Raw genomic sequence first — 18,354 nt, forward strand, 5'->3', positions numbered from 1 at the left:
AACACAATGCACATGCCGTAACCTGGCATCCATCTTGGAAATTCACTCTGTGAGCCGCACTTCTCTGAGCATGCCAAGAGTACCTTCGAAACAACAACTCCTTCAACTTGGTCACTAGCCGGCAAGGTACACAAACATGTATGATAGAGCTGCTGCTAATCAGTTTGGATATAGGAGTGGTGGGGCTATAAAGCCAATAGTGCCTTTTAAATTTATATCACTGACTGACTGAATTAATGGTCCTTATTAGCTGGACTTTGTTTTTACTTAATTGATTTTTGTATTGTTCACATCTATAAATTGTGGACTGTAAATTATTGATGAATGTTTGCACAAAAAAGCGAAGCTATTTAGTGCTGTGTCAGTTTTGAATTGCGAGCCATGAAATTATGCTGTTGCCGAATACAGCCTGATTCTAAAAGGCTTCTAATGTTGTTAGATTCGTGCTTTGTGGTGTAGTGTTTGGACCATGATTGAAGAGATCTGAGTTTGAATCCCAACCCCACCATAGCAGGTTGCTGTGTGACCATAGGCAAGACACTCTCTCTCAGCCTAACCTACCTCACAAGTTTGATGTTATGAGGAAAAAGATCATGTCTGAACATGTTTTCTATTGTCCCAAAAGGTTGGACCAGAACCAACAGGTTGAAATTAAATCAAAAGAGTTTTTGGCTAAACATTGGAAAAAAATTCCTGACTCAGGAGTTGTTCAGTGGAATGGGCTTCTTCAGGAGGTGGTGGGCTCTATCATGAGTTGTGTACTTGTCTATCATGGCCCTTTCTTACATGGCCAGGGTCATGTTGATTGCACTTTGGGGTCAGGAAGCAATTTCCCTCCAGGCCAGATTGGGCTTTGCCAACTTCTGAGCTTGGTGAGCTTGGTGTGGTGTGGTGCGGTGTGTGTGTGTGTGTGTGTTTGTGTGTATCCATCCTCCCCCACCCCAAGCCTCACCTTGCTAGGGTCCATTGCATCTCCTCCACAATGAGCTTTGCTGCTAGTGTAATAGAAAACACTTCTAAGCATCAGAGTGTCTCTGATATGATATTGGAAAACCCAAGATGAGCTAGCCAGTTTCCAGAGTTCATCAGAGGGATCTTCTGGCCGGGGGGGTTCTGTCACTACAAATCTATTTCTCATACTGTTACCATACTGCCCTGGCATAGTGGGGGGAATGTTTATTTACAGGTATCCCTGCCTGTGTGCCAACCTAAAGGGTGATGCTGGCACAGAGATGGGGAGCCCATTCTCTGGCAATAGCCTGGTCTACCTACAAGGAACTTCCAGGATTTTTTTAAAAATTTTCTGTTCCCATTCTCTCAGCTTGCTTGCCACAGAGCACATTTTCAGCTCCATAGCCAAAGAAGAATATGTCCTCAACACGATACAATAGCCCTGCTGAACGCATACTCATTTCCAGTCACAAAGGGTCCCTGATGACATTGCCTCCCCTGATTATCTTAACCCAGGTACTCCCTTCTGTAACTAACTTATCCTTACCACCTTACAATACAGTCTGTTGTTTCTGAAACAATCCATCCAGACACCTCCCAGAGGCTATCCTAGTACCTCCCAAAGGTTGTCCTGAACCCCCTCAAGGTTTTTTTTAACCCTATAAATATCCTTATAGGGTTTTTAACCCTATAAATATCCTACCCTCCAAAGGGCCAATTGCCCAGTGCCATTAATACCCTTCCACCTTTGTTACTGTGCCCAACACATTGTCCCCTGGAACCAGACGCTGGTCGTTTGGTTCTGAACCCCGGATCATCTTCACGTCATGATCAGGTCATATTACACTTATTCCCATATATATATTCCATACCCCTTTCTATTCCAAACCTATTTTCCAACCTATTTATATCTTAGGAACTCTCTGTGTGTGTGTTTATTGCATTGAATCAAGTGCTTGTGAACCTCTTGTCCCTACAATAAAGATTGTCAAATTTGTATCATACTCCTCTTTGTGGATTTTCTTCCAAGGGCTGATCTTCATATACATTGGTATTAAAGATTCCCTATCCAGCCTCTTGCAATATTAGTAAGCAGTCTGCTCAGAGCTAATTTTCCCCACATTGTTGAGATACTGCATCTCTATCCTGGGAAACAATACCCCCTGTACAAAAAGGGGTTGCAGAGGAGCTTCAGGACAAGCTGCTGTCGTTGAGTGAAGATAGGGTACTGGAGAGTGAGTGCAAAGTCAACGTTTGGTGCCTGGCAATACTCAGATGTTCAACTCTTGCCATGTCCGAAGGGGCTGGGCGAGACCATGAAACAGACTGCAGCACTGGGAGAGAATCCCAACCACTGCCATATAGCCGAATAGGCAGTCCTGAGACTGGTTTCTACCTCCTAGTAACCTTATTTGCTGTGCTTTGTTCTTTATCTCTAAAGTTAAGCAGGGTTGCTAGGAGAATTGTCTCTACTAATCTCTACCAATTAAAGTTGCTTTGTTGATTGACCGACTAAGAATAAATCTCCCTGCATTTAAAGTGACACCTCTTTGCCCAAAGCAGAGAAAGGAGCTCTTTTGCAGCGAGTAATGACACCAAGTTAAAAACATCCTCCTTTTGGAACTAATTCAACTTTTGATATGAATGTAATGCACGAACTGTTGTCCAAGGTGGATATAATGTCTACAGTTAGGCTGGATACGAACACTAAAGTGAGAAAAAATAGATGGAGAATTGAATGAAATTAATCAGAAAATGAATACAGTTGCCTCCTGAAGAGGAGGGAATTAATACAAATGTGGAGGGAATTAACACAAATTTGAAAGAGTTTAAGACTATAAACAAAAGAATGGATGCTTTAGAGGTGAAGATTACTGTTATGGAGAAATAGGAGGAGAAGAAAGGACAAGACATTGTTCTTGGAGATTAAACAGAAGGAAAGACTTCTGCGGTTTAAAGGCATAGATGAAATGGATAACAAAAAATTATGGAAAGCATGGCTCACAATAGCTCACTATTGTGCAAACATCATTTTGTTCCTTATTTCTCCCTGGCACCTAAATTGCAACAGCAGTCCAAGAAGCCTCAGTTTCTTTGTTTGTTGAGTGGAGTCTGGATGAGCAAAATTTTAAAGTGACAGTAAAAGGGAGGCTAGTTCTTTTAGCGATAAAGAGGAGGGACTGGGAGATGGAAAGGAGGAAGGACATAAGATAGGTCTCATAGTGATGACATACTGTGTTTCCCCGAAAATAAGACAGTGTCTTATATTAATTTTTGCTCCCAAAGATGCACTATGTCTTATTTTCAGGGGATGTCTTATTTTTCTGTGTTCTGTTCGTCGGGCATGCTTCCAAACAAAAACTTTGCTACGTCTTACTTTCGGGGGATGCCTTATATTTCGCACTTCAGCAAAACCTCTACTACATCTTATTTTCTGGGGATGTCTTATATTCGGGGAAACAGGGTAAGATAGGTCTCAGAGTTTCTAATGGTCAGCCCCTGTATAACCGTGTGGTATTTCTGCAGATCTTGGATCTGGCCAGGCAGAGAAGTAAGAAGGTGAAAGTGGTTGGGGGTGGACATTCCCCTTCGGACATTGCCTGCACAGATGACTTCATGATCCACATGGGAAGGATGAACAAAATTCTGAAGGTAGGAGTGATGCTGAATGTCAGGACTGCCGTGGTGAGTTAGTCCTCTGGCACACGTAGATCATATTCAACATAACTATAGCCAGACAGATTTTCAGAAAGTCTACAACTTATGATAGCCATTCTCTGTAGCCAGACTCTTCAGCATCTTGGAGGTATATGTTTCTGATAAGGAAATTTAGTTTCTTTTTAAAATCCCATCTTTCTAATAGCTTTGTTGAATTATAATAAATAAAATAAACAATAATAGGAAGTGCACACAACAAACAATAAACTTGGGGGGGGGAATCTGTTGGTTTAAAATTTGTGGCTGCCATGAAAAAGGAGAAAATATTTAAACCAACTCAAATTTATCTAGGAAAGCAGAATTCAAAATATAGGTGTATAAAAAGTGTGGCGGAATGGGCTTGCTTTGCCTGGTAGGCCCTATTCTGCTCTCTGCACTCTCCCAGGGGTTGCCAACTTTTCCTGGGGAGGGCTAACTTTTTCTCTGGGTAAACCGCTGGCACCACCTGATCATTTGAGGACTGTCTGCTGGGGAAGATCAGGATTCCCCAGCTTCCTTTTCAAGCGTGAGGCCTCTGCCTCAGTTTCCCCCTTGGTTCCCCTCTCCCGGGTTCCACGGGGTAGATTGAAAGTCCTGGAGGAAAAGCTGCTCAGCCTTCCTCTCTCTCCTGTTTAGATAGTGCATCCAAGACAGTGGGGCATTCGTGGCACAGAGAACTGTCCTCCACATCTAAGGTTTAAAGGTATTTATTAAAAATAAAAATGTAGCACAGCACCAGATGGAGCAAGGGTTTCCAAAACAAAGGAGATGAAACCGCAAACCCCCTGCCCCGATCTCTTAACCTACCCTAGCTAGCAGTTGTTGAACATAGGGTAGGCATCTAAAACTTAGAAGGTTGCAATTCTCAAAGGGTTCGCATTACCTGACTGAGCACATGGTCCAAAAATGGCTGCGCCCTTCACAGCCAAGGCAAGAGGTCTGCTCCCCAGCAGAAGGAAAGAGAGAAGACCCCTTGCCCCTTCACTCCCAGCAATTTATCAGATCCCAGACCTCACCCTCCTTTGACCTGGTCAGGCTGGGTCAAGATATCTTTTCCCCCTAGGTCAGGTAGCATTTCCTGATGGTTCATCTGGAATCTCTAAAGTCCTCCAAATCTATGATACCTGATGGGAGGAGGGGAGGAAGAAACAAAAAAGGAGGGGGGAGCCATTTCTCCAAAAAAAGTAACATGAAATAGCATTCTAATCAATATCCTCATGTTAACAATAGATGTTGGTTGCACAAACTCAATGCACAAACTTGAGAGTTAGAGACTGTTGGTATACCTAGATGACTAAGATCCTCCCAGTGTGTTTATGGTTCTTGATATAAGTTTTTTCTAGAACAGGTGGGCTATATCAGTTCTTCTAGGCTAATAGTACCCACTTGGCAGTTTGTGGAGAACCACATTCACAATTCAGCCAGAACAGCCACATTTACTTCCATCCCAAGGCATGAGGCCTGTGTCTTAGGGGGTCTTGCAGCTTACCCAATCTTTTGGAGGTGGCTGTTGCAAAGAGGAAGATTTCACTGCCAGCTATAAGCACCACCAGACAAGGACCTCCCTTACTTGACTGAAACATGGGGCAGGTGTCATGTTGGGAAACGATGCTCAGAAGAGCCACATGTGGCTCCTGGGTCACTGTAACACTGATCTAGTTTAATACTTATGAGACAACTCCTTTCAGGGCTGGTCCTCTTATCTTTGTAAAAGCCTGTCTCATCACTTGCAGATGGACAAAGAGAAGAAGCAGGTGAAAGTGGAAGCTGGGATCCTTCTCTCTGATTTGAATGTGGAGTTAAACAATCATGGCCTGGCTTTGCCCATGTAAGTAACACTTATGACTGCTGAGATGTCAAATGCAAACTTTCTAAGGGATGGCTCAGACACTTTTTGTAAAGTGGAGACACGGGTGCCCCTCTAGACCACATAGTTTGCGACTTAAAGAGAAACAGACTTTTTCAGACAGTGCTGATGGATACTCATAGTACAGACTGCTACAGCAAAATGAAAAAGAACATGGCACCTTAAAGATTGACATGTTTTTCGTGGAACAGAACTAGAGCCTGCTTCCCTAGGTGCATGAAGTATGTTTTCAGATCACATATATGTGTGCATGCACATGGGGGAAAATATGAGCTGAAAAGTAACGCAGTGCAAAATATACATGTGATGACTTTTTTTTTGGCAGAGAAATACCGCTCTCTGCACCTGCTGCACTTGGCTGCCTTTTGATTCCCTGCTTTCTCTGTGTGAAATATATATAATCTGTCAGATCATTCATCTGAAAACCATATGCGCTAATAAACCAGTGAATCTTTGAGGTGCCACCAGGTCCCATTTTGCTTAACTGTTCCTTGATGTCTGACGCACGCCTGCACACGTGTGTGTGTGGGGGTGTAAAGTGCCATCGGGTCACAGCTAACTTACAGTGACCCCATGGGGTTTTCAAGGCAAGTGATTAAGCAGAGGTGAGGTGATTTGCCGTTGCCTTCCTCTGAAAAGTCTTCCTTGTTGGTCTCCTAGCCAGGTATTGACCCTGCCTAGCTTTGGAGATCTGACAAGGTTGTCTTGTACTATACCAGAGGTGGCCAACCTATGGCGCCCTAGATGTTCATGGACTGCAATTCCCATCAGCCCCTGCCAGCATGGCCAATTCCCATGCTGGCAGGGGCTGATGGGAATTGTTGTCCATGAACATCTGGAGCGCCATAGGTTGGCCACCCCTGCACTATACCATTCTGCATCCCCTGGCATATGTACTGTATGCGTACCGTCTTCCAGCAGCAAACATGCATGGTAGGAAGTGAGTTCTGTTGAGAACAGAGATGAGTCCTTGTTGTCATATGAAAATTTTCTCACTTTCCCTGACATCAGAAGCAGCGCTTTAATCCCTAGCATCAGAAGAAGCTCTTTAATCAAAGATGGTCTTAATAAGATTGATCTTTTTTTGTTTGATCGCAGGTTATCTTAGAGTAATTATAGACTGCAAGACATTCAGAGCTGTTATTCCACTGGGCTTGGAATGAAACAGGGGGGTGGGGGGATGTGGGAAATGTGCTTTGGTTTTGCTGAAAGCCACAAAGAATTTACTGGTGAGGTGGTTTGCAAACAACTAAGGGATGTGCTAATTTTATATGGACAAATGTTTCGGTGACACCGTGCTCCAAGTGCACACAAACCTTTCGTTAAATCCTAGCCAATTTAAGCAGGTCCTGAGGAACCTCTCCATTATCTGGGATGTAAATCACTGCCGAAGTTTCTTTGTTTTTTAATTCAGTGTGCTCTCTTGGAGGCTTGATGGGCTATGGCATGTATGTAGCGCTTATTTTGGCATGAGCTAGATCCAGAGCAGGTGGCAATTAGTTGCCTTTTGTTCTGAATGTCACATTTGCTAATATCATCTTGTCAGTGGTTACCCTTGGGAATCATTGCAATGAACGCTCTTATCTTAGGACTGGAAACTGTGTCTAATGAATGCATGGAACAGTGAGAAGGATCACAGCCCCTGCTCCTGATTTCCATGTGCATATTTTACAGAGCCTGTGGATGTTTGCCTATCAGGGAATCGTCTCACTCCCCTCACCAAGTGTTCATTGTTCACATTTTCCAACTGTGTGAAAAAGGCGCCTTTTCTTTTTGTCAGGGATAAGTTTTAATACCATGTTATCCTTGTAGCTACTTGGGTAATGTCGTGCATTTTTTCATTGTCCCTTTTTTGGTTCAGTCTAGGGGCTGTTTCAGATGTGGCAGCTGCTGGGGTCATTGGCACCGGCACACACAACACCGGCATCAGACATGGCATATTTGCAACTCAGGTGAGATTCAAAGGACCATTTCCAATGCTGGCTCAGAGCCTACATGGCTGAGCACGGCTGCAACTAGGCCAGGTGCACATTTCAACCCAAACAGTGTTAGACAGTCTATCTATCTATCTATCTATCTATCTATCTATCTATCTATCTATCTATCTATCTATCTATCTATCTATCTATCTATCTATCTATCTATCTATCTATCTATCTATCTATCTATCTATCTATCTATCTATCTATCTATCTATCTATCTATCTATCTATCTATCTATACCGCCCTATCCCCGAGGGGCTCTGGGCCGTGTACAACATAAAATCTATCACAATAAAACCAAACAAAGGGAGCAAAGTTAACTACATAAAGTTGCATAAACTTACTACGATCAAAGGTGTTGATTACATTTGAGCCTATTGCCCAGTCTGTTTGGTTCGTGTTAAGGGTGACAGACCTCAATCTAGAGAACCAGGTTTGATTCCCCACTCCTCCACATGAGGGGTGGACTGGATTTGTTTCCCTGATTCTACATATGATGCCTGCTGGGAGTCAAGATCTGAGTCTTGCCATGAGTCTCCAAGTGGGAGCGGTGGATGTGGCCTCTGGGGTTGCTCTGACTGTTCTCAACCCACATACTATCCTGTCTCTGCTGCTTTGGCTGGCATGCTTGCTTTGAAATGATCTTCCCTCAGGATCTTCTAAGAAAGCGGTAATCTCGTCTGGGGTGGGGAGAGGTGCACAGCTTTACCTGCTTGTGAGACTTTACCTGTTGCTGACTAATTGGGTCTGTGAGGGGGGGAGGAAGCTGAGGTAACTTTTGCTGGGACCTTCCCACTTGAATTCAGACTGGACAATGACCTTGGGCTAATCACAGTTCTCTCAGAACTCTCTCCACCCACCCACCTCACAAGGTGTCTGTGGTGGGGAGAGAAGAGTTTGTAAGGTGCTTTCAGACTCCTTGCAGAACAGAAAGGTAAATCCAAACTCTCTCCTTCTTCTAAACAGTTTTGCATCAGGGTTTTGCAAAATTGTGCATGCACAACGACTGCAGCTTCAAACCTATCGGCAATTGTTAGCATCACTGAGAACCACTGTGATGAATACCAAATAGTAAGATTTCATTAAAAGACAATACTTATTTATGACAGATTTGCATGATTGACTGGTTATTTCTTTTTGCAGTTTCAGTTTTTGAGACTGATCTAATTATCTATTTAAACATTTGCTTGGGGAGCAGAGTAGTCATACAGCAGGGTTAGAGGGAGTAGAACACAATAAGTCTGTGTGGTAGCACACATGTTCAACAAATCTGATTGACTGATTAGGAAGGAATACGGTGAAGCAAGCTTTCAAACAGTCATGAACATCAATGAACAGATGAACAGTTAACAAAAAATAGTTCAATGTATTGTCGAAGGCTTTCACGGCCGGAATCACTGGGGTGCTGTGTGGTTTCCGAGCTGTATGGCCATGTTCTAGCAGCATTCTCTCCTGATGTTTCGCCTGCATCTGTGGCTGGCATCTTCAGAGGATCATCTTCAGATGATTCCCTGAAGATGCCAGCCACAGATGCTGGTACTAAATGCTCATCGGAGAGAATACTACTTTCGCCGCCCAGCTGAATACCAACACAACACAAAAAATCAGATTCCCTGCTCATAAAGTGGCGGAGTGTTTCCAGCATCCCTAGTTGGAACATACATCGAAATAGAAGTTTATTAAACTTAACAGACACTGAATATTAAACTTCTAATCAGCAGTGTTTCACTCCCCCGCCCCCAGAAAAAAAGAGAAAGTTTTTAGCCCTAATGGCTGCAAGGAAAAGTCTAGAACCCTGAGCGCTACCTGCTGAAGGCTCAAACGTTGGAGAGAGTTTGAATGGACATTTCCAGCAGCTAAAATCCAATAATTGCCCTTGTTTATCCCCTCTCATTCCTGACTAGAGTTCTCATATCCTCCAGCCCTGTTACAGTCTTACAACAGCATCTTGTATTTATGTCCCAACACTGTGAGAAGACTCACTGCATATCTGCAGAGTTCTCCCGTTACAGTCCCCCACCCCCTCCTCCTACAGCTTAAAATGCCCCCTGAAATGCTGTTACTACAGGATAGCATAGAATCATAGAGTTGGAAGAGACCACAAGAGCCATCAAGTCCAACCCCCTGCAATGCAGGAACACACAATCAAAGCACTCCTGACATATTCTGATCCAGCCTTTGTTTAGAAACCTCCAAAGAAGGAGACTCCACCACTCTCCGAGGCAGTGAATTCCACTGTCGAGCAGCCCTGATGGTCAGAAAGTTCTTCTTAATGTTTAGGTGGAAATTCTTTTCCTTCACTTTGAATCCATTACTCCGTGTCATGGTCTCTGAGGCAGCAGAAAACAAGCTTGCTCCCTCACCAACATGACGTCCCTTCAAATATTTAAACATGGTTATCATGTCATTTAAACATGGTTATCATGTCACTCCCCATGCTTTGGGGGAGCATTTTGGGCAGCAGCAAGTAGGGAGGGGTAGTGAGAAAGTCGTGTTCTGCAAATGAAAATCCTTCCGTCTATCAAAACATATTGGTGTATCCAGCCCTATTGGGTGGCAATGAGGAAAAACCCTGCAAATCCAGTCTAAGTTCTGGCTGAAAGGGCAGCACACAACTATCATGCTGCACTATTCTAAAAGTGAGCATTTCTGTTGATGAAGGAAAAAGGATCTCTCACAAAAGCGTGGCTTTTCTTAAATGTAGCGGGTGGAGGAACCCTATAAGATAATTCATACAAGAGAAAAAGAAGTAAACCAGATGGTAATTTGACAGGCAGCAGGAGCATTAGAAGAGCCTCCTGGATTTACAGTGATGGGAAATGCAGAAAATATAGGACATTTTAAAAATCATTTGTCTTGCTTTGATTGCTCACAGTGAATATTTGTGCAATGTATGCAGTGGGGACTATCATATTTCACAGCACCCGGCAGATATTCCCAGAAATCAAGAATTGTGAGCTGGTAAGGTACAAAACAGTGCAGATTCAGCAGAGGGCAATGCGGCGTTCCACGTCTGCATTCAAAAATAATGAAAAATAGGGATGTTTGCAAAGTGCTGCAGGACAGCAAGTCACAGGCTATTGTTTAGTATTCAGTGTAGAGGTGCTACACCAGTCAACTTTGCCATTGGGATGCTGCTAAAAATAGCAAGCTCTGAACCCATCTCTTGCCAAAGCACTCTCTCTTATTATGTAGTCTGACCTCACCAGGATGCAGATACCCCAGATCCTACTAACTGGTCCCAGCTACATGAAGAGAGGTTCTGGCTGCTCCGGAACTGTAGCTGTGCAGGGCCTCCAGGGTAGTAGCCCCAGTATGGGTGGCACAGGTCCCTTTGAATTTTCAGCTTTCGTTTTTTTGTCTCAAGTAAGCTGTTAGCCCACTTGCTTATGGGGGAAACATTCATGGTGGGATTATATTAAATCTAAAATTCTCAAGCTGGGCTACTCTCTGGACTCTCTGACCATATTTCCATCCAAAGAAATATTTCCACTTCTGAAAAGGAGGCTGCTGGATCAGGAGCACCAAACTCTAATTGAAAAGATCACAAGGTCTTGCTCTCCTCTTGCCCTGGGTATCCCCTGCTTGGGAAGCAGGGGGGCTAAATATCTTCATCAACTAACCTGGATAGCTTTAAAAAGGGCTTGGACAGATTTATGGAGGAGAAGTCGATCTATGGCTACCAATCTTGATCCTCCTTGATCTGAGATTGCAAATGCCTTAGCAGACCAGGTGCTCAGGAGCAGCAGCAGCAGCAGGCCATTGCTTTCACATCCTGCATGTGAGCTCCCAAAGGCACCTGGTGGGCCACTGCGAGTAACACAGTGCTGGACTAGATGGACTCTGGTCTTTATACCTAATAAAGGTTTACTGTACTGTACTCTGGTCTGATCCAGCAGGCTTGTTCTTATGTTCTTATGTTCTTAACTAATCTTGGCCAGATCTCGTAGAGCAGTGATGCTGGCCCGCTGTAATGCTCTTCCATCAGTTTATCAGGGAGGTTTGCCAAAACTCCCTATCAGAAAAGGTTTTGTGCATGTAATGGGGACTGTGTAGACTCTATAGTACATATTTTATTATACTGTCCCCTCCATATTGCACCCAGAACAAAATGGCTATCACCGCTGTTAACAAAAAAAGAGCACGCATCTGATTTGCTTAAGATAATCTTTTTATTAGACAACATCAGCAGCAAGGTAACAGATCCAGTAGCCAAATTTCTTGACCTATATATACTCCAGGGATCCAAGGCTTAGCTTGTCTAATTCTTTCTCCCCTTCTCCCCCTTCTTTTAGCTCTCACTTTATACACTGATATTTATTCCAAACATTTATTTTGCTACTTGTTTGGCGACTGAATTCACTGTCGATAGAATTGTATTATTATGCCCATAAAGGTTGTTGAAGTTGAAATTGGGAAAACATGCAGCCAGCAAACATTCAGTGGCTCATTCAAACTCCTCCCTTCCATTGTTTTGGCTATTGAGTGCCACGTCAATGTCTGATTGGCAGACATTTGAGGTTTTTTAATTTCCGTTAATTGAATTGAATTTTCACTATATGCCTTTGACTGTGTTCTGCTATTTCATGCAGACTTAAGATGACTCTCTTCTACAATGTTTATAGCTATGCCCAGACCAGGGGTCTGCAACCTGCGGCTCTCCAGTTGTTCATGAAGTATAATTCCCATCAGCCCCTGGCAGCATGGCCAACTGCCATGGTGGCAGGGGCTGATGGGAATTGTACTTCATGAACATCTGGAGAGCCGCAGGTTGCAGACCCCTGATCCAGACCATACACCATGATAGAACTATCTGACCTGATCATAATTGTGTCTTCTGGTCAGCAGGGACCCAATCGAATTAGTTAGGAGGAGGCTCAATAGCACAGCCCTTACATGCTGAAAGTCCTGTGTTCGGTCCCCCGTATTCCCACACTGAAAAGGATCTTGGGTAATAGAGCTAAGGAATTCCTTGGAGACTTGCTTCCTGTCAGAGCACACATAACCAATTTATGTTAACCACAGAGGGATTTTAAGGCAGAGACAAACAGAGGTGATTTGCCATTGCCTGCCTCTATGTAGCAACCCTGGACTTCCTTGGAGGTCCAAGTACGGACCAGGGTTGACCGTGCTTAGCTTCAAGACCTGATAAGATAGGGCTAGCTGGTTCTTGCCATTAAAGCTCATGCTGGTGCTTGCCATTAAAGCCTTAAATGACTTGGGGGTGGGATAAACGAGGGGCTCCATCCTCCCATAACTATCAAGCCCTGTTCTCTGTGTTCCTGCCCATGGAGCTGGGTTGGGTGGTGTTACCTAGCTTAACAGTTATGAATATATTTTTCAAAGTAGCAATGGGGAATAACTTGGCTTGGCAGTGCAAGAGGCAGGCTAGGTGGGATCTTTTAGACAACTATACCAGAATTGGCTTTTGAAACGTTCCACAGAGAATGTACAAGAGACCAAATTGTAGTTTAAAATACTTTTATATACATTTTGGTTGCAAACAATCACACAGTAAGATATGGAGAAGCATACACACAGTTCCTAAGTGAAATAAAAAGGGAGGAGAGGGATAGGTTTGGATGATAGAATTGGGAGAGGGAGCAGGGGACTTATACGTCACCTAAATTCAGCTGAATAAGTTCTTGGAGAAAGCAAGGATTCCTATGCCAGCATAGGGATCCAATGCAAAGGACGATATCGTGTCTCCAACCAACTAGACCAAGAGAGGTTTAGCCAGTAAAGAGCACTGAGGCTAGGGTGCACAGTACTTTTATACCCCTTAGCGCAGGTAGGGGCGGGAACTAGTAAGTTTCATTTTCATTTTATGCATCTGTTGGGATTTCCTATGCTGGGATTGCTGGCTTGAGCTAATTAGTAGCTCATCTACTGTTGCTAAGTGTTGGGATAATAGAGTCCATTGTTCCTTGATTACATCGGGAGCTCTGAAAGGCTTTATGCAGAGTTACTCCTTGGAGTTTCTGCTCAGGTATTCAATTTGGCTGAGGCTTTGATTGGATCAGGAAGGGATTGATTGTTAGGGAGATCATATCTAGAGGTAGAGGAAATGCAGGGAAGGAGCAATTGTTGAGGAAATGGTTTCTCAAAGGTAGATTAAATATAACGTCCAGTATCAGGGAGTTTTCCAGGATTCATTGCATCAGAACAGCTTAGCGGGGTGTGGTAATCAAGATATGTCCATGGTCTATGAGGCTTCCAGCTCCTATTGCCCTGAGTAACTCATTCACTGATTTAATCTTGCAAACAGACCTTTTGCCTTAGGCCTGCTTTTAGGGTGGACACTCTGCCACCTACACACACAAATATGAGAATTGGCTTTTGCCAATACAGTTTTACAGGAATAATAATATGAAATCCATATTTCAGCAATGTGGGGTATGAGGGGTGGGCTAACCGTGGCAACCAGAGACAGGACTTTCTTGGTGGCAGCATCTTATCCTTGGCTTCCCCTCCCTTGAGAGGTTTGCCTCATGCATACTCTGTTGGCATTTTGACTGTAGTTTAGAACATGTTTTAATATTGGCTTAGCTCATTTCTTTGCTTTATTATTACAATTGGTTTTATGGCCTGCTGGATGGAGGGGGTTTCATTGCTTATCTTTATATTTTAAATCTTGTTTAAGTTTTAATGTTGTTTTATTACATTCTGAGGCACCTTGAACAGTTTTTTTCTAAAGCAGGCAGTGTGCAAATACTCTAAATAATCCAATAAACAGACAAGCCAGAAGATCTGACTCTGCGTAATGTAGTGTGGTATATTTCGATGTGTCTGAGAATTCTGCCATGCTGAGCATACTGATCAGGATCCAGTCAGTTTTATTTTTAAAACATTTTTTAAAAAAATTACATAGAATTAATATAAAACATAGAAATCATTGTGAAGCTTGCATACATCTGCATCACCTGACTTTACAATGTGCTTCCAATCATAATTTTTGAGGCTCCAGAAATTAGAACATCCGGCTGGCCCGCTCTGGTGGAACAGGCTCCCTAAAGAGACCAAGGCCCTGTAAGATCTACAAGCTATCCACAGGGCCTGTAAAATGGACCTGTTCCGCCAGGCAGCAGTGGTATAGGAGGGTAAGAGCTTGTGTATCTAATCTGGAGGAACGGGGTTTGATTCTCCGCTCTGCCGCCTGGGCTGTGGAGGCTTATCTGAGGAATTCACAGCTTCTAGTCACAGCTTCTCAGAGCTCTCTCAGCCCCACCTACCTCACAGGGTGTTTGTTGTGAGGGGGGAAGGGCAAGGAGATTGTAAGCCCCTTTGAGTCTCCTACAGGAGAGAAAGGGGGGATATAAATCCAAACTCTTCTTCTTCTCCTTCTTCTTTCCTTTTTGAGAACTTTTTCAGACTGCAAAAGGCCTGTTCTCAGTAAAAACAGCTTGATGGGAACTATACTTCCCAGGAGACCTTGTGAGCCCCAACTGTCGTTCCTCAGGGCGTTTTTACTGCGAACAGGCCTTTTGCAACCTGAAAAAGTTATCAAAAAGGAAAGGAACTAAGGTAAGTGGGGGAAGGGGGAAAGAAGGGGCACTGTGGGGGGCACCGCAAGGGGGAGAAAGGGGGAGGAGCCTGGGGGTGATTTTCCGTGCCCCCCAGGCATGCGCCTGGTGCACGGCGCACCTCCGTTCCCTTGTAGTTTTGCCACTGACAACTCTGCAGTTGCCCTTGTTAAATTGTATCTTGTTCACATCTGCCCACTTTTCCAGGGTGTTCACAAGTCTCGTTGAATTCTATCTCTAGTTCCAGGGTGTTCACTACTCTTCTAAATTTGGTGTCATTTGCAGATTTAACGAGTGGTTCCTCCATCCCCTCACCAGCATCATTTATTAAAAAAATATTGAAAAGTATTAGGCCCAGACCAGTGCCCTGTCATACCCCACTGGACAATTCCTTCCAATCAGATGAAATACCATCAACAACTATTTTTGGGTACTGTTCTCCAACCTGTTCCCCATCCGCCTAATTATCCCAGAGTCCAGTCCATAGTCCTCCAGTTTACCATCCAGTTGATGGTATTTCCACAATACAGTAAGCCTGTCACTCAATCAAAGACAGGAACAAGGTTGGCCTGTGGAGGCAAATCCTAGATCAACAAGTTGCCCTTTAGATGCTTGCAGATAGATCCCTTTAAAAATCTGCTTCAATATCTTTCTTGGGACGCTGGTCAGACTGACTGGCTTGTAGTTCCCGGGTCATTCTTCCTCCCTTTTCAGAAGACTGGGATATTATTTGCCCTCCTCTAGTCTTGTGGCACATCTCCCACCGTCCAGTAGGTTTTGAAGACAATAAGCAAATTCTCTGTAAATTCTCTGGAATATTCTTTGAGTGCGTTCAGGTGTACACCATCTGGCTCAGATGTTTGTAGTCACCCAGTGCAACCAAATGCCTCTCAACAACCTCTCTGTCAATTTCAGCCAGCGGCCCAGACTATCTTACATACTACGACATCTAGATGGCCCTATTCTCTTCTGCCCTACTAAAATCTAACTTAGACATCTGGCTACTAATTTTCTTGCCCCGCTCCACAGCAAAAGAAACTCTAGAAGGGCATTGTTGTTGCCTCCAAAGGTCCCTACCCCCTACATCCCATCTACAGTCTCTTGCCTGTTGGTCAATATTAAGTCACATATGGCTGACTTCTCATAGCTTCCTCCACCATTTGATGAAGAAAGTTGTCAGTCGGGCAGGTCAGGAGCTTGCGTGACCATGGACGCTTTGCAGAGTTTGTCTCCCAGCACACATCAGGAAAATTGGTCATGTTTTTTGGATACCCTGTCCAGCTGTTCAAAGAGGGCAGCATCCACCTCCTCGCCCCTGATCAGGTGTTCTGCAGCAGACTCCAACCACAATACTGTGGGTCCTTCCCTTATCCTCACCCAGATACTTTCCACTTGGCCATCTCCCACCTCCCTTAGTATTCCCTGGTAAGCAAACCCTTTTCTCATAGCACCACTTCAGGGATAAAATAAATTAATATTCTCCCCATTGCTTGTGTATCCAGTGAAAACACAGACTGTGTTGCCGAATGGTGCAGGATCTTCATTAGCAAACCAGTGTACATGTGGGTTTTTGCATGGGTGTATTGGGGGCTTTGGTGGAACCAGGTGCCTGTAAATTATTTATGATGTCATTAATATCCTCTCCGAGGCTGCTCGCAAAATGAATCGCTGCTCCCAGCTGGGATTGTGTGGGGGCAGAATGGATTCATCTGGCTTTCAACACGATTGATAGATTTCCCCCTGCAAAATTCAGTAAATTAAAAGAAATGACAGCGTTTTTAAAGAAGAGATAGAGAGAAGGCTAATAAAAGGGGGCAGGAGATCAATAGAGAGACAAAGGAGCTGCTGGTTCTCCCTTTCAGGAATCGACAGGACTTGAAATTCATGAGCAGCCATCAAAACCAGCCTGTGAAATAGAGAAAAATCCCAAGAAATAAGGGGTGGCCATGGAAAGGGCAGGTTGTAATCCTGTTACTACTCTTGCCACTGAGCCAGCAAGAGCCTCTCGATTCTTGCATAGAATAGAGTTAAAGCAGAGCTACTCAGGGTAGACAAGAAGGTCTAGTAGTCTTCTTGCACTCACTACAGCCTCCTAGCACTTAGGAAAAGAAAACTGTCCACGCAAGACGTTCTTTCCAATCAGGAAGGCTTTACTTAGCAGTTGCAAGATTACACAAGACTATACTAGATAATACTACATAAGAACATAAGAACTAGCCTGCTGGATCAGACCAGAGTCCATCTAGTCCAGCATTCTGCTACTCGCAGTGGCCCACCAGGTACCTTTGGGAGCTCACATGCAGGATGTGAAAGCAATGGCCTTCTGCTGCTGCTGCTGCTCCTGAGCACCTGGTCTGCTAAGGCATTTGCAATCTGAGATCAAGGAGGACACAGAACACAAGGCTACACAGAACACTTCAGCAAGACTCTAACAGAAGACTAAGTCTAAATAAATAGGAATACTTCTGAATAAAGTGGAATATGGCATACACAATGCTTAGCTTCTTATAACATTCAAGCAGGGTATTTTTCCCGACAACAGCCTTTCATTGGACCAGAGTCACAGTTGAATTCACCAATCATGTTAAAGGTTAACTGTTGCTGGTTGCCCCTGGACTGGCCGGCTTTGGTTCTTGTTGCTGAATGAGCTTTCTGCTGACTTGAAGATGAACCATTGTGAACCACTGTTTTATATATCATGACATAGACATGGTAGAGCAGGACCATCATTTTCCTCTTCCTGTTGTACTGGTCTGCGAACACATGGGCATGTGAATCTGCCTTACACAGAGCACTGGTCCGTCAAGGTCAGTCTTTACCCTTGCAGGGGTTCACCAGGGTCTCAGGGAGAGATCTTTCACAGCGTTTCTTACATGATATTTCTTAACTAGAAACAGCAGGGATTGAACCTGAGACTTTCTGCAGAGAGCTCAGCCATTGAGCTGTGGTCCATCTCTTGAACAGCATTGTACTCACATCATTGGTGAGTAGCCCACCATTGTCTATTTAGCGGTAGCAGCTCTTTACCAGCATCTGGTTCCTCAGATGTTTGACTATAGATGTCATTCATTAAGCCTAGGACTTTCTGCCTGTGAGAGCGAATTACTCAGCTGCAGCATCTCCCAAATCAGCTATCACTTGAAGCTGGATCGTACATGTAGCAGTGCCAATCAGTTTCCTATGTGTCCATGACTTATGGTTCATACATTCTTGGAAGAAACAGTGTACACTAAAACTCACATTTACCGTGAACCTATGCAAGGTTATTAGAAGTGCCCTCCTGGAGCAGATTAGAAATCCATCTGATCCAATATTGTGTCACCTGTGAAACCT

At 43.9% G+C, this 18,354-nt stretch overlaps 1 protein-coding gene across 1 annotated transcript in view; it reads left to right on the forward strand.

Annotated features, from left to right (window-relative positions):
* The window catches only part of LOC125438811 (L-gulonolactone oxidase-like), a 56,468-nt gene that overhangs the window by 2,598 nt on the left and 35,516 nt on the right, over positions 1–18,354 (forward strand). The window contains 3 exon segments of the mRNA XM_048507387.1: positions 3,478–3,603; positions 5,382–5,476; positions 7,377–7,467. Coding sequence (XP_048363344.1) covers positions 3,478–3,603; positions 5,382–5,476; positions 7,377–7,467 — 312 coding nt within the window.

Source organism: Sphaerodactylus townsendi, linkage group LG01, assembly GCF_021028975.2.
Source record: "Sphaerodactylus townsendi isolate TG3544 linkage group LG01, MPM_Stown_v2.3, whole genome shotgun sequence".
Taxonomy (NCBI): domain Eukaryota; kingdom Metazoa; phylum Chordata; class Lepidosauria; order Squamata; family Sphaerodactylidae; genus Sphaerodactylus; species Sphaerodactylus townsendi.